Genomic DNA, 22092 nt, shown 5'->3' with positions numbered 1-22092 from the left:
GGCCAAAGTTTATGATCCCGTCCAAACGGTGGTTGTGGAACCAATCGAAAGGTGCTACTTCATGAGAAGAAAGTAACACCTAAGTTATCCGGAAATCATATGGTGTTGTAGTATCTACACAAAGATGCCAGTAACCACATGACGGGGTGCAAAGAGAAATTCCTCGAGCTGGAATATCATTTTGAAGGCTCGGTAAAATTCGGTGATGGTTCAACTATGTAGATTTGCGGGCAAGGTTCTGTCCTCTTTGAGGGTATCATAGGCAAAGATCGCATACTCACTGGAGTATAATACACCCCGCGGCTTCACAACAACATCATCTCTATTGGGAAACTTGAGGAGAATGGATGCAAGGTGGATATTGAGAATGGAGTGATGACGATCTTCGATAACCTCTAATACATGCTAGAGCATGTAAATCGCATGAGGAACAAGCTCTCTATCCTCAACCTTGATCCATCACAACCGGGATCTTGCCTTGCCAACAGATCTCGGTGACAACATCGACAACGAGGTGCATAGTGACAATGACAATCAAGATGATGGTCATGGTCATGATGACTATGCCAACGACGCGGATGCTGATGACCCAACATCTACCATGCCCGAGACTCTGTCGTCTTCCTCAAGTTCATCGATGCCAACACAATTTGTGTCGCCTCCTTCGCAAGCCACAACTGACTCCTCTGGGCCTTGTCGCTTCAACACCCTCAAGAAAGTTTAGAAGTACGTGAAGCCAGTTAAGCTCGAGTACTCTGGACTTTGTTTGCTCGGAGTTGAGGAGTTGGGGGACTTTGTAGAGGCGAGAAGAAGTCCTAGCTGGAAGCATGACATGGATGAGGAGATGAAGGCAGTTAAGAGCAATGCCACATGGACTTTGGTAACCCGATCTCTGAACCAAAATGACTCAAAGGGTGCTATCACGAAGTACAAGGTAAGACTCATCACGAAGGACTACGTACAATGCCAATGAGTTGCCTATGAGGATGTGTTTCCACCGGTTGCTCGTCTCGAGACATTGAGGCTGCTCCTAGCTTTGGCAGCACAAGATGATTGGAAGGCTTATAATATGGATGTTAAATCTTCTTTCCTTAATGGCGATCTCACAGAGGAAGTGTAAATGAAACAACCCCTCGACTACAAGAAGCAAGGCAAAAAAGGAAAGTTTAAAAGCCCAAAAAGGCACTTTACGGTCTGAAGAAAGCGCAAAAAGCTTGGAACTCAAGGTTACACCAAAGTTTGGTCTCGGTCGGGTTCAAACCTTCTAGTTGGAGTTTATGTCAATGATCTAATTATCACCGGAGATATTGATAACCCACAAGTATAGGGGATCAATCGTAGCCTCTTTTGATAAGTAAGAGTGTCGAACCCAACGAGGAGCTAAAGGTACAACAAATATTCCCTCAAGTTCTATCAACCACCGATACAACTTTACGCACGCTTAACGTTCGCTTTACCTAGAACAAGTATGAAACTAGAAGTACTTTGTAGGTGTTTTTGTATAGGTTTGCAAGATAATAAAGAGCACGGAAATAAAAAGTAGGGGCTGTTTAGATGAAGACACAACTAAGTTAGTTTTAGTAGAGAGCTTGTTGTCACACAAGAAAGTTATTTGTCCCTAGGCAATCGATAACTAGACCAGTAATCATTATTGCAATTTTATTTGAGGGAGAGGCATAAGCTAACATACTTTCTCTTCTTGGATCATATGCACTTATGATTAGAACTCTAGCAAGCATCCGCAACTACTAAAGATCATTAAGGTAAAACCCAACCATAGCATTATAAGGCATCAACTCCTCTTTATTCCCATACGCAAACAACCTACTTACTCGGGTCTGTGTTTCTATCACTCACGCCATCCACCATAAGCAAATCATGAACATATTGCAAACCCTACAGCGGGGATCCCTCACACTTGCGCGACACGGAGAGCACCATAGGACAACACCAATAATAAAACATGCAACTCAAACCAATCATGATCATCAATTAACCCATAGGACAAAACGGATCTACTCAAACATCATAGGATAGCCATACATCATTGGGAAATAATATATAGCGTTGAGCACCATGTTTAAGTAGAGATTACAGCGGGTAAAAGAGAGGTTACACCGCTGCATAGAGGGGGGACGAGTTGGTGATGATGACGGTGAAGTTGTTGGTGTAGATTGCGGTGACGATGATGGCCCCGGCGGTGTTCCGGCGCCACCGGAAGAGAGGGGGAGAGAGCCCCCCTTCTTCTTCTTCTTCCTTGACCTTCTCCCTATATGGGAGAAGGGTTTCCCCTCTGGTTCATGGCCTCCATGGTGGCGGAGGGGCGAGAGCCCCTCCAAGATTGGATTTGTCTCTCTTTGTTTCTGCGTCCCTGATTCTGCCCTTTCATCATTTCTTTTATTCCTGGAGATCCGTAACTCCGATTGGGCTGAATTTTGGACATGATTTTTATCCGGATATTAGCTTTCTTGCGGCGAAAGAAGGGCACCAACCGCCTTACGGGGTGGCCACGAGGGCCCAGGGCGCACCTGACCCCCTAGGGCGCGCCCCCCTGCCTCGTGGCCCCCTTGGGCATCGTCTCACGTTGATTCTTCTTCCCAAAAATCACATATATTCCAAAAAAAATCTCCGTCAGTTTTTATCCCGTCTGGACTCCATTTGATATGGATTTACTGCGAAACAAAAAACATGCAACAAACAGGAACTGGCACTAGGCACTGGATCAACATGTTAGTCCCAAAAATAGTATAAAAAGTTGCCAAAAGTATATGAAAGTTGTAGAATATTGGCATGGAGCAATCAAAAATTATAGATACGACGGAGACGTATCAGATATCACGTAAGAAATTGAAGGTTTCAAGCTGCAAATTAAGAAGAAGTTTAGCATGAGCAATCTGGGGTTAGTAGCTATTACTTAGGTGCTGAAGTGAACCAAAGCTCCAGAAAATTTCCCATGTCAATTTAGCTTATGGGGTCAAGTGATTGGACAAGTGCTGCATGACATATTGCAATGAGATGCAATTTCCAATGGACCAACATCACAAGTTGAGCAAGATAAGCTCAAATCCGCCAATGGACACCACAATGTATTGAAGCATTCTGACTAATATTTGTGCTTACTTCTAGAAGGATCTCTTCATGGCACAACCCTGCTCTAAGGTTATGCCGGGCTTGGATCACTGGCATGTAAAATGTTGGTCGTGGAGAATGTGGACCCCACGCTCCCTTTCTCCCACAATGGGGGTTGGCCGGGTGACAATGGAGTTGAAGGATAATTAGGCCCCCATCTAGGATAGCTTCTCCAGTCACCTTGTGTTAGAAGTTTTGGGACATTATCAAGGTGGGTGTATGTTTGTTCTCGGGATATGAATCAATGTGATTAGGGACTACCAAACTTAACTTTGTAATTTGGGTAGTCATTATGCGACGTGTTTGCATGTTGCAGATGTGTGCTATTCTCTTGCACTAAATGTAATTTGTAGCCTAGCTTTGCTACTAATAAATAAGGGACACCATTTTGCCAAAACCCATACCTCCAGAACATTCTTATTAGTTAACTTCATTCCTTGATTGGCCTTAAAACTGAACTATGTTTGGATCCTAGAAAAGGCAAGGCTATCATCACTTATGAAAAAGCAATGAAAGTCTCACATGTGATAATAACAGAGAAGGCGCAACCCAAGTGGATCCCACCTAAGAGTGGCTGGCTAAAGCGCAATTCGATGGAGCTTTTGCTGATGATGGGAATGCTTGTGAAGTATGGTCCTTAGAGATGACAAAGGCAGTGTCATCTTCCGTCTTGCAGGGCTCTCTTTCCTTGCCGTGATGCTATTGAAGCCGAGTTATGTGGTTGCATGGAGGGCCCCTCTATTGCCATTTCAAAGAAGTGACTTCCCAATCATGATGGAAATGGACTCTATAGTTGCTGTTAAGTTGATGCAAGCTTGGGAAGAAGATAGACCAATCTATGCTTCTATCATAAGTAAATTAGGCACCTCATGGGTTTACATGAAACTTGTATTACTCATATTAATCTAACTCAAAATAAAGTTAGCAATAGCTTGGCTAAATTCGCTAGAGTTGAGGGCGGAACTATGACATGGTTAATGTCCGACCCGGATGTTTCTATGGTTCTAGATCATGATGATTGTAAGGACTACGCGGTTGAGTAATACAAAGTTTTCACTCGCAAAACAATATCGGCTTCCACTCCTCCCGTTAGGTAGTCTCTCCTCCAACGGAGGGCCGGGCGAAGCAGAACACTGATGATTGTCGGATTAAAATGGATGAGCGGGGGCAGATATGGTTCTCCGGGATAGTCAGGGGAACATCATTTACTCTTCTTCTCTTGCAGAGATGCCTTGGAGTCTGAATTGTGGGCGTGAACTGATCTTCTTATTTGTGTGGAGATGGACTCAGTATCAGCGGTTAACATGACCAATGAGAAGAACACGTGACAGATCAGTTTATGCTTCTTTGGTCGCTGAGATCAAGCATTTTGAGGAATCTTGGCACAACTTGTGTTACTCATGTCTCGCGTAGCCAGAATCAAGTTAATGATTTTTTTGGCAAATTTTGCTAGAACTGAACATATAGAACTGTCGTTTGGTTGGGCTCTGGCCTACATGAGGTAGTTGAACTTTGTAATGCAGACTATATTTTGAACACTACTTGAGTAATATCCCCTCTGTGCCAATATAGTTGAAGGCTAATTCGCCCCCGTCCAGGATAGCTTTTTCGGTCACCTTCTGCTAGAAGTTTTGGGGCATTATCAAGGTGGGTGTATGTTTGTTCTCGGGATTTGAATCAATTTTATTAGGGACTACTAAACTTAACTCTGTAATTTGGGTAGTCATTATGCGACGTGTTTGCATGTTGCGGATCTGTGCAATTCTCTTGCCCTAAATGTAATGAATTTCTAGCCTAGCTTTGCTGCTAATAAATCAGGGATGCCATTTTGCCAAAACCCTCCAGAAATTTCTTATTAGTTATCTTGATTTCTTGATTGGCCTTAAAACTGAGCTATCTTCGGATCCTAGAAAAGCCAAGGCTATCATCACTTATGAGAAAACAATGAAAGTCTCACATGTAATAATAACACAGAAGGCGCAGCACAAGTGGATCCCACCTAAGAGTGGTTGGCTAAAGCGCAATTCTGATGGAGCTTTTGCTGATGATGGGGATGCTTGTGAGGTATGGTCCTTAGGGATGACAAAGGCAGTGTCATCTTCCATCCCGGAGGGCTCTCTTACCTTGCCGTGATGCTATTGAAGCCGAGTTATATGGTTTCATGGAGGGGCCCTCTTTTGCCATTCAAAGAAGTGACTTCCCAATCATGATGGGAGTGGACACTATAGTTGCTGTTAAGTTGATGCAAGCTCGGGAAGAAGATAGACCGATCTATGCTTCTATCAGAAGGAAATTAGGCACCTCATGGGTTCACATGGAGCTAGCATCACTCATATTAATCTAACTCAAAATAAAGTTAGTGATATCTTGGCTAAATTCGCTAGAGTTGAGGGCGGAACTATGACACGGTTAATGCCCGACCCGGATGTTTCTATGGTTCTAGCTCATGGTGATTGTAAGGACTACGTGATTGAGTAATACAAAGTTTTCATTTGCAAAAAAATATCGGCTTCCACTCCTCCCATTAGGTGGTCTGTCCTCCAATGGAGGGTTGGGCGAAGCTGAACACTTATGATTCTCGGACTAAAGATGGACGAGCGGGGGCAGGACAAGGGAACATCATTTACTCTTCTTCTCTGGCAGAGATTCCTTGGAGTCCGAATTGCGGGCGTGAACTGATCTTCTTATTTGTGTGGAGATGGACTCTTTATCAGCGGTAAACATGACCAATGATTTTATGCTTCTTTGGTCGCTGAGATCAAGCATTTTGAGGAATCTTCGCACAACTTGTGTTACTCATGTCTCGCGTAGCCAGAATCAAGTTAATGATTTTTTTTGGCAAATTTTGCTAGAACTGAACATATATAGAACTGTCGTTTGGTTGGGCTCTGGCCTACAGGAGGTAGTTGAACTTTGTAATGCAGACTGTATTTTGGACACTACTTGAGTAATACCCCCTCTATGCCAAAATAAGTGTCTAAAGAGTATAAGTTACACGCAACATCAATTCACAGAAGAAAAAAGAATGGGGCCAGCCGGTGAGGCCCATGAGTCCACCATCGCCCAACCCTTCAACCCACCCCATTCATTCCTCCTCTGCTCTGCTCCGACGAGCCCGGCGGCGACGGCGATGGCAATGAGACGAATGGAGGGCGACGAGGAAGCGTCGTCTCCCGCCGGCTGCTCTGTCTCCCCGGCCGGCTGGCGTGGTCGCCAGCCCGCCCACTCCTCCGCCTGCTGGGCTGGAACCGAAAGAGAGCGTAGTGCCACCAGGTCAGGTCAGCTTTCATCCACCTGCCTGCGCGCCATGTGCTTGTGCTTATGCCCGTGACGTTCTCTTCCACTGGGACGGACCTAGCGCCGTGCATGTGCTTTCAACTACGTGGTTGCTCCAGTAGTTGTGTACTACGTTGTGCTATGGTGAGCAACCACGCACGAGCTTTGTTTGGGGTTCTAGTGGGTAGTGGCCACTGGCATCATCATCCTCCCTGGCTCACGCTGTCAACGACTATATTGAACATCCCAGTCAGTATACAGCATCTTCCCTGCGCCCCGGCCCGGCCGTGTAATGCTCTAGCCCGCAAACACTCAACGATCATCACAGTCAATCAATGCATCCGGCCCAGCTCGATGAGAGTACTAGCAATGAGCCAACTACTACTCGGGACCAGAGTATCCAATGCGTTTCTTCCCTCCCTAGCTGTTGATGTATCTTTCTGAAGCGCATCCATGGGACGGGCTCTCGGTCGGCAAACAATGTATTACCCGAGTGTTTTACTTTTTACCGACTACTGTTTTTACAGCTCTCGGCGAAAGGAAGTTTCTATCGAATGCGCGCTACTGCGAGTTCAGTTCTCGGCTAAGGGATGGTGTGTCGTGAGCCCGTGAAACCGTACTCGCACTCGATAAACACTGATTTTCCTGTGGTGCAAAGTTCCCCATGGGATCCGGTCAGTTAGCCTTGGCATATCCTGCTTAGGGCATCTCCAGCCGCGCTCTCAGAAAGGCTTCCTCAGGCGTTTTTTTTGCGCCGGCGCCGAAAAATCGGCCCAGTCGCGCCTCCAGGAGCTCGATTTTCGCCAGCTTGGGCCGAAAACAGCGCCGGCGGACCCAGGCCGAACCCGGCGCACTGGGGGGCACCCGGGGGCGCCGGGGCGAACTGTTTTGGCGCGAAACAGCCGCGGGCCCGCCGCATCAGCGACTCTACCCTCTTCTCGGCCCTTCGTCGTCCTCATCGCCTCGTTTCTCGCGGCGAATCAATGCCAAAGCTGTCGCGCCGGTCAGCCTGCGCCATTGGTGCCTCACGGGCGGCGCAGTGAAGACCGGATGACGCGTGTCCCTCGCCCGCCACGCGTACTCACGGCGGCTCACGCACGGGCGGCGCCTCGGCCTATATAAGACGCGCCCCAGAGCACTCAGCGACTCGTACTCTCTCGCCGTCGTCGTTCCTCCCTCGCCTCTCTCGCCGTCGTCGTTCCTCCTTCTCCTCTCTCTCGCCGTCTCCAGCACCCATGGCCGAGCGCTTCCCAGGCGACGGCGCGGCGGCGAACGGATTCGGCCGCCGCCATCTTCACAAGAGCGAGGCTCGCCTCCTTTTCGAGGTCGAGTACCCGGTCCCGCCGGACATGCGGGTACCCGGGGCGTGGAGGATCAGCGCCGGCGGCGTGCCGGTGCCCCCGATACCCACTGGCGTGGCGCGGCGTGCGGAGATCGCACGCATCCGCTCGTCTCTGCCGCGTGCGGCGAGGGAGGGGCCACGGTACGTCCCCGACAGCCCGCTCTGGGAGCCCTACTTCCGCCGCCGTCATGCCGAGCAGCTCGAGGCCACCAACGGCGTCGAGCGCTCCGGTAGGCTCAACGCCGTCGGCTGGCGTCGGTGGTGGGGCGTGCCCGGGCGCACGTTGGAGGCCGTCCTCGAGTACATCGAGGGAGGCAACACGCCGCGCCTCGAGTACCCCGCCCCCCTTCCTTCTCACGCCGCCGGAGAAGCTCCTGGACCCCAAGGCGCATGGAGACCGGGGGGTCCTCCTCGTCCGGCGGCTCGCCCTGCCTCCGCCCCGTCAAGCCGGAGCCCCAGGGCACGCCGGTCAGCGCGCGCACCCGCAGCTCCGGCGTCCGCATCGGTGCCAACTCCTCCCCACCCACCGGCCTCTTCGTCCTCGTCGAGCCCAAGCCGGAGCCCGGCCTCCCCACGGAGTACGAGGAGATAGCCCGACGCGGCTTCTCCGACGAGGACGCCCTGCGGTGGGCGCGGGACGACTACCTCCGCGACGAGATGGTCCGGCAGCGCCGGGCCCTGGAGGAGATCGCCGCCCGCAAGCGTGGGCGCGAGGACGAGCACGGCGTCGTGGTCCTCGACAGCGACGACGATGACGACGACGCCCCCGGACCGTCCAACCCGCCGCGCCAACCGGGGGAGGGATGCAGCAGGGACGGCGGAGGCGTAGGCGGGGGCGGCGGCGACGACGACGACGACGACGGCGGCGGTGACTACACGCGGTTGACTTTTTTGACTAACCATGGGCGCCGCGACTGGGGGACATCACGCCCCCAGTGCGCGGTTTAGCGCCGGTGCGCCCCCAGGGGCGATTTTTTGCCCCTCCTGGGGGGCCAACGGCTGGAGATGCCCTTAATTACACTGTTTTAAATAGCCCGCTATAGCATTTACAGAAGGTCTTGCGCTAAAAGATTTTGATCCAAACAAATGAACAAACATTTTAAATAGCTCGCTATAGCTAGCATTTAGAAAAGGTCCGCCGCTAAGAGGTTTAGCGCGCTATTTAAAACTATGCTTAATTATCACTAAACTAATTATTGCTCCTATATATCCACCTATATATCCTTGTTAGATCTCGCAGATCAGCTAGAAGAAGTCAGTTGGTGGAGATCTGTGGCTGAGTTGTTCAGCGAGCAGGCTGCCGTTTACGCTGCGGCCCAGCCGGTCTACCCTAAGGATCTGTTTGCCAAGCTCGCGGCTCTCACCGATGGTCACCGCTTCGCCTGGGATGTTGGCACTGGCAATGGCCAGGCCGCCATCGGTGTAAGCTAATTCTCTGTGTGCTATTATCGCCATTTGGTAGACGCCACTAGCTATCATGTTGATGCATGTCTATCCTAGCGTGACAAATTACGGCGATGCATGCATGCATGTCTCGCAGGTTGCAGAGCACTACGACAAGGTTGTAGCGACGGACCCGAGCGCGGACCAGCTGCGGCACGCCGTCCCACATCCCAAGGTCCGGTACCTCCACACCGCCGACACAATGCCAGAGGAGGAGCTCGTGGCCGCCCTCGGGACGAGGGCAGCGTCGACCTCATCACGGTGGCACAGGCGGTGCCCTGGTTCGACCTCCCGGCATTTTACGCCGTGGCTAACCGGGTGCTGCGGAAGCCCGAAGGGGTGATCGCAGTGTGGGGCTACAACTACCACGTGATCCCCGTGGAGGACATGCTGTCGCGCTTCTTCCGTAGCACCCTGCCTTACCGGGATCCCAGATCATGGTACCTCATCGAAGGGTACCGGAACCTGCCGTTCCCATTCGCGCACATCGGCCTCGGGAGATAGGGCCAGCCGGCCGGCTTCGACATGGAGCAGGAGAAGTCATTCGCGGGGCTCATCGGCATGCTTAGGTCCACCGGGGCGGTGGCGAGAGCCAGCCAGCAGGATGGCGTGGACCTGCTGGACGAACGCGTGGTCAAGGAGCCAGAGGAAGAATGGGGAGGGCCGGAGCTTGTCCGCAAGGTGACGTACAAGGCCTTCCTGCTGACAGGAACACCTCGTCCTACTGCTTCTCCTTCTGCAGGAGCCGGACTAGAGGAGTGAGGCCAAGACCATTGGTGTTTTGTTTTTTCGCTTTGAATTCCTCTCCATATCGTGCCATGCGTGTTTCTTTCACTGCTGTTTTCATAGCTTCTACCACCGGCCGGCTGGGTGGCATGATCTATACTTTCTCTGTTCCTAAATATAGGTCTTTTTTTGGCCGTATGCATCTTTCTAATGCAGAGACTAGGGAATACCGTATACCCCCTTTTCGAAGAAAAAAAAATATAGGTCTTTTTAGAGATTCCACTACAAACTACATACGGATGTATATAGACATATTTTAGAGTGTAGATTCACTCATTTTGCTTCATATGTAGTCCATAGTGGAATCTCTAAAAAGACTTATATTTAGGAACGGAGGGAGTATTTCATTATTTGTACGTACGTCCAGAAGCGTGCTGAGTCCACATTGCATGCAGCCAAGTCGACCATGTTTACGTTGTTGTATTGCATGCGTGAGTTAGTTAGTCATGTTGTATCGTCGCTTAAACAGTTTGTTTCCTTATTGAATAAAAGTAATAAAGTGAGAAAAGACATGTTTTTGAGGCGCAACAATTTTCAGTGCTCAATCTTTTTGATCTCCTTCTTTAAATAGACACATACTGTCTGATTCTGTTTGTTTGCTCTCGTTGGTCTAGTAAACACTGTCGGATTGTGTTTTTGGTCACCAACCATAGGCAATGCATCTTAAGATATTCAGAAAGCCTCCATTTATCGAGCACTACTTTGTTCTTGGTTCCCCAACTTTTTAGATGCGAAAGTTGCCTAACTAGTGATGCAACTGTAAGTACGTCTCGCTTTGATTGGATTTTACTTATTTCAGGCAGACACACTACCACAAACAGACTTTTTCCTGACGGCCAAATCCCGTCAGGAACGAGGGAAAATCGTCAGGAATGAGGGTGTACCGTCAGGAATATCCCATCAGCAACAGCTTGTCAGGAATAGCGCGCGCTCCTGACGGTACCCGTCACGAATGTTATTCCTGACGGTGTTTTCCTGACGGGCGCACCAAGACCCATCAACCAAGATGCCTGACGGCTGCACCGTCAGGAAAAGCCTTCAGGAATCTAGCCGTCACGAATGTTCACCACTATTCCTGAGAGTTAGCAGCAAGCCTTCAGGAATCTGACTACGTCAGGAAAGACCAATCAAGCGTTCAGGAACGAACAAGCAGAATGGCCCTTCAAGCTGTAGCACCGTCAGGATTATACAACATCAGGAATGATTATTCAACCCAAATAAACCAAAATAATATTGAATTATGCAAATTGCTGCCAATAATGGTAAATTTATTCATATTCATGCACAAACAAAGGTCGCATGGCACAATTTAAGATGATATCCCATTCATGCACAATATAAATCCATTACATTGAAACCTCCATGTTCACCAGATTCACATAATCACCAAAAGCTCAACTTAACACTAGTTATTACCAAGACAAAAAGACATATACTAGAGTCCTAGATTTCCATCAGTAGTAGCAATTCACAAATAAAAGGCTAAGTGCACCCTAGTTCCCGATACAAGCACAAATTATAACAGTGGCATTCCTAAATGATTGTCATGTGATGGAGTAGAACCATGATCATCCATTTGAGTAGCATTAGCATGGTTTTCAGAATGTGAATAATCTGTCAAGGGAGTACCACCATCCTCTTGGGCTTGGGGTGTTTCATTCATCTACAAGGGTAAAATGCAATAGATTTCAGCACAGTGAAAAGTAAAACAGCCATCACACATTGAAATAGAATTTGCACATTTTCATGTAGATAGACATAGGGTTGATTGTGTGTGACTGCAACTTATGTGTACTCAAAAGAAGCCATCTCAAATTCCTACCCATTTGAGCAATACGACAAAATTTGGACAAAAAAAATTATGCATAGACATATGACAGCCAGTTCACACAAGCATTGTTCAGGGAAACATGTTTATGTAGAGCTATATACAATAGATAGACATTTGTTCTTGGCAAGTGTTCCATACAAAATACAGTAGATAGACAATTGTTGCATTATAGGGATATAGGGTATATGGCAATCTAGCTTCAGAATCATTGTTCATGGCACAGGTTTATGCACATCTTCACACATGGATTCATGACGGCCTATTGACATAAACAAGTATAAAACCAAAAGGAAATTGTGCATAGCTTCACACAAGCATTGTCAAGTTTGGGGGATAGAGCGGTTGAGTGTCATGACATACATACCAGGTCACTGCCATCCATTAGCTCATCTTGATAGGCAAGAAGATCTTCGGGTACTTCCCATCCCAGCTTGCCATAAAACCCCTACAGTGCAATAAATGGTTAAGTTGATGTGCAAAATATTAACAACATCTATAATGCAATTAAAGAAAGTATGTGTGAAGGATGTGCAATACCTGTACATGTTTGCTCAGAATAAAATTATTCTTGCAGTGCCTTTTCAGTTGAGCATTTTCCTTCAATAAATAGTTGTAGGATATGGAGTTTGATGGCCTTATGTCATTCTCTCTAGCTTTTGCAACAACCACTGATTTCTTTATAGCACCATCACCTATTGCTAGTCGACCATGGGGCATGCCACCACTGGAGGAGTACATGATTTTTGGATCAAGATCACGGTCCTTCCAATGTAGTGGATCTGCCGCTTTCAAAGCTGTGTAGTAGGTGTTCTGGAACCATTAACAAATAACAATATATTGCTATTAATTTCAGATTAACAAGTATTGAAGCTTTGAAGACAGAGCAAATGTGCATGAACTTACAAGACGCTCTGTGACCTTAATGTTGTTGATGGGGCCACTTTCTCCATTCTCCATACAATTCTTAACTCCTGCCTTCATGCACTTGTAAGTGTTCATGTTTGTTGCTGCTGCAGCACCATGCTCTTTTTCCTACATAAGAGAAGATGCTCTTTCAGCAAACAGCCTATACTAACAAGTCATACTAACTTTGATGCAACTTACCAACATGCTTTGGGTCTGAACGAATGATCGTGAACCACCCCGGTTCTGTGCAATATCCTCTGACTTGAAGCGTGACTCTCGGCCAAGATTCCGCAACCCCTCGAATTTAGAGGAGCACCAATAGTCACATATGCTTTCCCACACTTCATGATTAGTGCACCAATAAAGCTGAGCTTGCATGTATTGGTTTTTGCTAAGTTCTTTTTGACATGCTTCATGATCTTTGATGGGCTCCTTCACAATATCTTTATAGTACAATTTGAAGCTATTGGTTGTTGTTCAATTTGGGGGGCACGCGCAGCTAGACCATTCAACATAGTGTCCATCCGATCAGCCTCCGCAGCATCTACATAGTCTGTAATTTCAACATGCCCTTCACCATGTGCAGTCCAAACAGTATAATTCCGCTTGAAACCAAAATGACACATATCTAACTCTACATCATCCCTGTTCTTGCTCTCATAGTTTCGACATTTAGCACATGGACACTTAATCTTTCCATTCTGGACTACACTTGGCATAGAGAAGGCAAAATCTATGAATTCTTTTGTCTTATTATGCCACTCATCAGTTGATTTACTGTGAGTCCAACCACTATACATCCACCCACGCTCCGCCATTCAATAATGCTGTTTTGCACGATTTGGAATATATAACAGTTAATGATGTAATATGGCAATGAAGGAATTGCATTAAAAAACTAAGACATGTGGAAGAGTGGACATTGTACCTGTCAATGGAGAGGATTGCGCTCTGCGACACCACCACTTCTCAAACTTGGCCTTCACAACACACTACATAGACAGATGTCAACTAAAATATGAATTCCTTTGCACTGGGATCATAAAACAAAATATCTACAACTGAATCATATAGTAATCACAATCTCCAGGGTTGCTGCACTCCAATCTTTGCAAAAGAACAGAAAATAACATTGTTTTGACCTAAAGAGAAATGCCAAATACTAAACAATGACCATTGTTGTTATACTAGTGACCTATCTGCTAGAGATTCTACATTCATACTGAAAGCAATGTACCAGCTGCTACCTTTTTGGTGCTTTCGAGGCGCTGGACTGGAGGGAAGCAGGAGGACGAGGCAGGGAGGCGGATCTGCAAGACGAGTGCGCGTCAGTCGATGGGGAGGCACTGGAGTGGCTGGACGTCGAGGTGGGCTGCTGGACGTCAAGGGGGTGGCGCTCGACTACGAGGGAGGCGCCGGTCGATGGCGATAGAGTCGGCGCTGGACAGCAAGGGGGCGCCGGTCGATGGGGATGAGATGGCGCCGGACTGGCTGGACGTCGATGATGCAGATCTGAGGTGCTGATCGATTTGTGGATGTGGGCGGCGCGCTGGAGTGGATGTATAGCGACGAGGATGGAGACGGCGCTAGAGGAGTGGGAGAGGCAGCGTGTGTGAGGTCAAGTGTTGGGTGCGGGGTGTGGCGGCGGTGCCGCCGGACAGGAGGCGGCGTCCATGTCGGGATTGGGAGGAGTGGCGGCGAGATGCAAGTGAGATGAGATGGGGACGACGGAGAAGACTAGTATTTAGGGATTTTGACCCGTTTGTTCGTGATGTTGGGCCCATCCACGTCAGGAACGACCCACAATCCGCGCGAAACTTCTTCTGTAGCGGCAAAATCGCGCGCCTTATTTTCTCGTAGGCGAAAAGTTGGGCTGATATTTTTGCGTACACGTTCCTGAAGGCTGGTGCACCGTCACGTACGCGCGCAGCGAGGCATTCGCGACGTGGATTGGCACCCTTCATGAGCGTGGCACGCCTTTCTGACGGTTACGTCAATTCCTGAACGTGATTATCGGGCCCTTCAGGATTGGGCTTATCTTTTCGCGTCGGGTGGCTCGTCCACGTCGGGAACCACTTTCATTCCTGAAGGAGGCCTCGGGCCCTTCACAGATGTAGTGGGCCGTCACGAAAAAGTCAGATTCTGGTAGTGACATGCTTGGTAGCCAATTTCAACTATGATGTTGCTGTGTCTCAAAAAAAAAAAAAAAAACTATGATGTTGCTCCATTTTGTAGATGAATCTCCTTGAAGGCACCAAACTGGGGTGTAGAAAAACCACTCTCGGTCTAAATATTCAGATCTGGTTAATTTTAATTGGATGGAGAGATGATGCCTTTTTGCATTGACTAATAAGCAACTACTCCGTGTAGGTCATGATGACAAGCAAGCAGGGTAAGGGGACTATGCTCGTCTGCTTGAGTAGAGATACATCATGTATAATTGGAATACGTGGTCCAATTTTGCATATGTGAGTGATTGGAGAAGGTTTAGATGATGCTGATCAACTGAGGGTACCGAAAGGAACATGTTACTCATGGTTGCCGCCAAGAACAACATGCAGGGACTGTCATACACTTACTCAATGACTCCAGCAATTGGTGTGCCTAAAGCAGGGCACAAGGTTCATTTCACTTGAGGTGAGTAGGCCCCGTTGAACTGCCGGAGCTACAGTAGCTTGCTGGCTTGAAAACGTTTCAGAATTTAGGTTAACTGACTTGAAAACTTTCATAATTGAGGTGGTAAGTGGGGGCGACGAATTGACTTGCAACAAGTTCACTGGGTAATGGTTGTGCAGATACATATGCGATATGGTTGCTGGATCCATCCTAAGGCTAGCAAAAGTGTATCCTGCTTCTAGTTAGGCAGATGGTTAGTATTTTGTTCCATTCAATATTAGTCTATTGCATAGTATTGTGACCTTGAGATGGATTACATTTCGTTTACTGGTGCTTTGTGAGGCCCCGTGTCCGCTGTGCCCCAGATATAGACTGGCAGGACATAAATTTTGTTCACTTACTCATTCTTCCTTCACCACAGAATCATCATAATCCTGGATGATTCGTAAGAGGTGATGAGAAGATCATTGAGGGCATGTGGGAAGCCACTTTCTGTTTCACAAATGCTTCTGCTTTTCAGTCATACCAGTTGAACATCCGCCCAAGTTCTCCCTGACTGTTCTTTAAACTATTTGTTTTCCTGAGTGTTGTTACTCCACTGGAAAACAGAGCTTAATTTCTATTTCAGGAACAGAGCGTAATTAGTTTCCATGATGCAAATGTTGGCTGGAGATTTCTTTATTTCTTTGCATCCAGATAAGCATGTAACTATGTCATCTTCTACATCTGCCTAAGGTGGTGCTATTTTCTTGGATTTCTTCGTTGCATTCAGAGAAATGTATAACTATGTGATATTCCACACGGAATTTGTAAGTATTCTGCAAACTTTATTTGCAGTGTCGTTACAAATGTGAACGCACATCTCATCTTGATGTGCCATAACTATATGATCTTCTACTTACTAATTGTGTGCAAAAGATTACTATTGGGATGAGAGGTGGGTATTCCTCCACTTATTCTTCCCTTATGCTTCCTTCTTCTAGGCACACTTGTTCATCCATGATAAGTTGTTCTTTGTGCTCCTCATTATTTTGCTGCAAGTTAGTTTGACAAATATTTAATTCATGGTCTTTTACCGGTTCCTGCAGCCATGCATCAATGTGGTTGTTTGCTCTTCTTGTCGTGCATTCATTCCTTCACCCAGTGAGTCCGGCAAATTTTTTACTTCTCCCAACGTGAATACAATCCGATCTTGTTCAAGTATGAACAGGTTGCAACTTCATATAAATCATATCGAATGGATCACCCTGAATCTTCTTATCAAGATGTGACATAGGACCTCATCGACAGTGGTGGTGATGGCGGCGATGTTGGTGATGGTGCGGCAGTAGAGGCGGTGGCCCATGGACATCCCCAGGCGAGGGTTGCTCCTCCGGTGGCTTCCTTCCCGGCCTTTCTTCAAGGTTGGAACGATAGAGGTGGGGCTTGGTACAACCCCCAAGTGCATCTTGGTATGGACCGTGGCTGGAGATGGAGAGATGGATTGTGAATGGTTGGATATGAGGATGATGGCGGCGGCTAGGGATGGAGGTGTATATAAAAGGGCTCTCCCAAAGCCCACACATCCATTCCAAATTTATCCTTGTTTCACTCTTCACCGTTTATTCCTTGCACTTATTATAGTATGGTAATGCCCATTCCCACAAATCTTAAGCCACAACATAACATTTATTTGAAAACACCATAGAAATAGCTTAGTGCTTACAGGCATTACATACAATCATCAAACAATGCATTATTGCTATGATACAAACACTACATATGGTAATATATGGGGTATGATGTATTGTTTATATATAAAGAGTTAAAGGCCACAATAATCTGCTAGCATATATGTTTGAATTAATCAAGCATCCATTGGATGCACATATACTGAGTCCAATGTCCCTTTGACCGAATAGCCGAGGGTGTATCCGTCATCATGCTTGTATAAGAAATCCGTCACCCGTGCGAGATTGGCCACTCTTGATAAGAATGCCCATGGATAAACCATCGGCTGGATGCAGCTCTCACATATGTCCATCCAAGCTTGCTCCACTACTTCATTAAGCTTTTCATTTGCCTCCTCTACCGTGCACCTGTTTTCATTCATGCAGGTCTGCACGGTGGATACCATATGCTGCGAAGCTTGTTCCCGCTTTAATGATAGAAAATATTTTTTTGTAAGGTCAAATATTATATTTATAGTGCAAAACTGCTATCACGTTTGGTAGAGAAATTATTTACCTCGTGGGACACAATGTCATTCATCACACGGGCGATGATGCAGACGGCTCTGATGATTGTTGGGTATGCCCAAGCCCATTGTATAGTCTCACTTGACGTGATGTCTCCCAATAATAGGAACGCAATGTTTGATATTTGCATACATATAGTGCTTGGCGCAGAGATTTTTAGGTGCTCTTCGAGGTTCGCTGGAACATACTTCTCATCCCGCCATTTCACCTCCGCATGGTAGCAGTTTGCCGCATCAATAAACTACAAAAATCCACAGAAAATTCTAATCTCAGTATCTATTTCAGTTATCTTTAATATCCTTTTATGGTCTTTCCCACGCCAGTCGATACCACAACTCTAACGTTTTTTTCTTATGTTGAATCATAAATTGAACTTAATGTGAACAATCTTTGAACGAAAAATTGAAACATGACCTGCATATATTTTTTGCAAGCGTCCAACACATATACCGATCATGACCACAAAAAACTTAATGCAAAAATGTAACTACTTGACTAATGTGCATGACATCATGAGGTGACATGATTTGCATGGATAGATTAATGCAAAAATGTAACTATTTGACTAATGTGCATGACATCATGAGGTGTAACTTATGGGTATATGCATGACTTATGATCTCACATAATTTCATTCTGTACTTGTAAGAACCAAAATCATTTATGGCATCCAACAAAAAGGCAGCAAAATAATCTCACGAGAATCATCCACATCTGATCACAACAAAAAGAAAACGGACAACTGCAACATTCAAAAGTTGCCATTAACACATTAATCCCTCTATCCGACTCCAAAAGAGACATCGATCCATGCTGGTTGGCAACTTCTCTGACAAGGCCAGCTCCTCCTACACGTTGCTACAGACAACAGGCCCAAGCAGTCCAAGAGCTCAGAAACATCCGGCCCAACCTCCATAGTTGTTCGAATCTGGTTGGCCCCAAGCACCACTGGTTGGGCCGGGGGACTTGTTGGAACTATGGAAAGTGAAAGTGGTGAGAGGTTAGGAATCAGACCAACATGACTAACAGTTTGTACTTGCTTGAAACATACTATTCTTGAGATGAGATTTTTTTATTGATGGCTAGATTTTAATTGTGGAAGATATTTACTAATTTTGTCTCACATAAAATTTTAGTCAAGTATACTAGAGATATGATATTACCAGTTTTTTCACCAATTCAGCGTGTTTGTTTTTCTGAAGCTTCAGATCCTCTTCAATCTGATTTATGGAAGCAACTGTACCCTTGTAGAAAGGCCTCATGTATGCTGGGGCTTGCTCAACTGCATGCTCGTCCCACCTGTTGTTTTGAAGCCAATGACAGTACATATATGCTTACATATGGTGTGCTTAAAATTAGTTACAAGTGATCTAATGAAAATAGAATGGAAAGTGGCGTGGCAAAAGTCAACTTGTTTATTGCTGCAGTGAACATGTTGCTTTCTTCTGTGGTGCTATAATTGTCATAGAAGTCGTCAAAAACTGAGACAAGCGTAAACAGCTTTGTTAGCACGATTCTTGGGTATGAAAAATGAGGCTCAAAGAGAACTCCCATCATCCAAAAGTGAATCTCAACCATTCGATTGCGCGCCCAAGTTAGATGAGTTTGGATGTCAAATCCGTTCCACCATCTGTAAAAGAACATGTGAATATGTCTATAACTAATAATAGTTAATCCATAATATCTAAAGGTGTTAAAAGTACTGGAGATCCTTACATGGTAAGATCTTTCAGCTCGTCGCAGTACAGACCTTGCACGAGGTTGTAGTCCATCTTTGCAAACTCAAGTATGGTCTCATTCCTTATAGATTTTTTTTCGTAGGCCGAGATGTAGCGCTTTGTTTCAACTCTGTTAGTCCCCCTGAAAAGTGGAGTTTCCAGGCTGTGTCTAATTTCGTCTGCAATGGTCGTGTCCAAATTGTTAACAATAGATTTTAGGATCTTCTTTGTGGAACTCATGGCAATGTCAAGTATCTTTTCTCCATGGGTTCTGAGATATGCAGCATTGTAGAGGCCCAACAGAGATGTAGCATCAGTGCTTCCAATATTTCCATCGTCGTCTATAAACTTGGAAAACACATCTGCATATATATTTACATCCAGATATTAAGGTAACTAAATAAATAATAGATTTTTGCAAACAATATATTTACCATTGCACGAGTTCAATTCGTAATACCATAACTCATATCTGCAAATATTTTTTTTTGTACCACAACATTTACCCGTAGAAGTGTACGTACCAGAAGATACACAGTAACCATGTTTCCTGAGCAAGTAAAACTGCAGGGAAGCTGTACGGAGGTCCAAAAGTTCAATATTTCCATCATGTATATCAGACAAAAGTTCATTAATCTCTTTTCCGTAGTGATAGTCAACCCCAATACGCTGCAACGTGTCGACAAGCTCCAGCTTCTGAGGTAGGTCAGAGCATTTGGCAGTGTCTATTATGATTTGCCTCACCTCTTCCTTTTTAGCTTCAGCCGTGCCCTCCATGGACCGATACTGCAGAGACACATTGTTGATTGATGAGATGAAAAGGACATAGCTTGTTGCAGAGTGCCTTTAGGAAATACATGTGGGATGGAACTCCTACCTGTTGTGGGGTACATGGCTTGTAGTCGAGGAAGAAATCGCCCCATTGGCTTGCCGGGTAAGGCCGGGGCTTGTGCACATCGTCCTGTACCAGAGGAGGTATAGAGTTTTTGGTTGCCATTTGCACGGCTAGGATTTGTCACTGGGTCTATGGCTATGAATGTACTGATCCCATGCTTTATATAGTGAAAGCATCGTGAAGGGATCAGTGCAGGGCTCAGAGCAGCACAAATATATTCAAACAACATTAATTGTTTTTTAATGCTCGGCTAGTAAACATGCACAAGTACGACTTTGCAAAACCACCTTGCCCAGAGACCAGATTACAATGCCCACAATTTTTTTCTAGTCCTGAAGAAAAAAGGACAATGGAAGACTAGTCATGGATGGTGACATACTATGGCTGAAGAAGATTGCTCTGGGTGCAATGGCGAAATTTTGGGTGCATGACGGCTCTGTCAAGTGTATCGAGGTTGGACAAGTGGCTACCTGTTTGACAAGCACCTTGTGATTGATGAGTGCCTTATTCCAATGTTGCCGAGTGTGGTGCGTTTGTCGAGTTATTTTTGTTGGCTCTCAACAAAGATAGAGCTATACCATGTCTTTGTTATTTTCCGTGTGTTTTTATATGGTACTCAGCAACTTTGCTGGGGACCCCTGGAAAACAATTGGCAAATAGTTGTACACTAGGCAAAAAATTGATTTTTTTCTATAGTGGTCGGTACTTCAAATGCCTCAACACATGCTTACATTGCCTCACGAAAGCTTCAAAGAGTTGTTGAGTACTATGATCCCATAATACAATCCATTGTTGTTTCATAGAAACATCTTTGGGGCGATGTAACACTTGTGAAATATCAACTTAATCCTGATATTTCAAAGAGTCTACCAAATTTTCTGATCACCCCTATAGCGTAGCCATCTAAAATCTCCCCCAACAAACCCAGGGAGAAGTTCAAGTGTAAAATTTCTCTCAACAACAGTCAAACAAGAAATGATCAACAGGTGCAAATTGACCATTATAAAATATAACATCGGGGTGGCTACTAGACGTCTTATAACATATAACATAATGGATCCCTATTAATATATAACATAGCGGCGGCTATTAGCCGCCTTATAACATATAACATAGTGACTCTTGTTGGTAATCCTCAGAACAAATGTTTTATATTATATGACGTAGAGGCGGCTATTAGCAGCAGCCTTATAACATACTCCCTCCGTTCGAAATTACTTGTCGCGGAAATGGATGTATCTAGATGTATTTTAGTTCTAGATACATCCATATCCGAGACAAGTAATTCTGAACGGAGGGAGTATAATATAGTGATGGCTAATTAGCTCGGACAAGGAGCAAACATACAATTTTCTACTAACTCACACGGAATGCGTCATCGATTGGAATGTATTCGAAATTTTCCTTGGTCTACTTTATGGTTGAGAATAGAAAACAAGCTTCTGATGGGTACTAGATGGGTGTGGTTGTGTTTGTGTTGCGAAATACTCTTTGACTAATTATTAATTATGCATGTACTTACAAACTTAAAGCTAGTTTACAGCTTGGTTTAAAATAGTGGATAAGCTAGCTAACTGCTAGCCAATATGTTACTCAGCCAGGCCGCCCAGCTGAAAGAAAGTGTAGATCAAAGTTTACTAATTTTTGTTACACTTTTTACTAGAGGCGTGGAATAAGTTTGAACCATGTGCAGTATGCAGTAACTTCAAAACTCCGTCTCTGTCTCTAGATGGTATATTTCCCCGACAATATTAGAGAACATGTATTTTGTGCGCCCTTCTTTGTATATTACAAGATATGGCAGGGGCACTAAGAAAAAGGAAAAGACATGCACCCCCTCACCTGAAAAAACTACACCAAAAACTACCAATAAAATCCCCAACAAAAAACACAGGTAACAGAAGAAAATCTCC

General features: G+C 45.7%; 2 protein-coding genes and 1 pseudogene across 2 annotated transcripts; 1 reads left to right on the top strand and 2 right to left on the bottom strand.

Annotated features, from left to right (window-relative positions):
• The first annotated feature begins 6154 nt into the window (after nucleotides 1–6154).
• Nucleotides 6155–9952, top strand: LOC123186849 (uncharacterized; annotated as a pseudogene).
• Nucleotides 9953–11276: 1324 nt separating this feature from the next.
• Nucleotides 11277–14440, bottom strand: LOC123184148 (uncharacterized). The gene is made up of 7 exons (XM_044596320.1): nucleotides 13961–14440; nucleotides 13642–13705; nucleotides 12912–13540; nucleotides 12711–12839; nucleotides 12345–12617; nucleotides 12172–12252; nucleotides 11277–11639 (listed from the first exon to the last, which is right to left on the bottom strand). The coding sequence occupies exons 3-7, from the start codon at nucleotides 13089–13091 to the stop codon at nucleotides 11493–11495; spliced, it is 810 nt and encodes a 269-aa protein (XP_044452255.1). The 5' UTR covers nucleotides 13092–13540; nucleotides 13642–13705; nucleotides 13961–14440; the 3' UTR covers nucleotides 11277–11492.
• Nucleotides 14441–17175: 2735 nt separating this feature from the next.
• LOC123186848 ((E)-beta-caryophyllene synthase) lies at nucleotides 17176–20281 on the bottom strand. The gene is made up of 6 exons (XM_044598530.1): nucleotides 20162–20281; nucleotides 19809–20070; nucleotides 19283–19646; nucleotides 18730–18865; nucleotides 17556–17807; nucleotides 17176–17466 (listed from the first exon to the last, which is right to left on the bottom strand). The coding sequence occupies exons 1-6, from the start codon at nucleotides 20279–20281 to the stop codon at nucleotides 17176–17178; spliced, it is 1425 nt and encodes a 474-aa protein (XP_044454465.1).
• Between the last annotated feature and the right edge of the window lie 1811 nt (nucleotides 20282–22092).

This window comes from Triticum aestivum, chromosome 2A (assembly GCF_018294505.1).
Source record: "Triticum aestivum cultivar Chinese Spring chromosome 2A, IWGSC CS RefSeq v2.1, whole genome shotgun sequence".
Taxonomy (NCBI): domain Eukaryota; kingdom Viridiplantae; phylum Streptophyta; class Magnoliopsida; order Poales; family Poaceae; genus Triticum; species Triticum aestivum.
The sequence above is the reverse complement of the archived record's forward strand: the minus strand, read 5'-3'. Positions and strand labels throughout refer to the sequence as shown.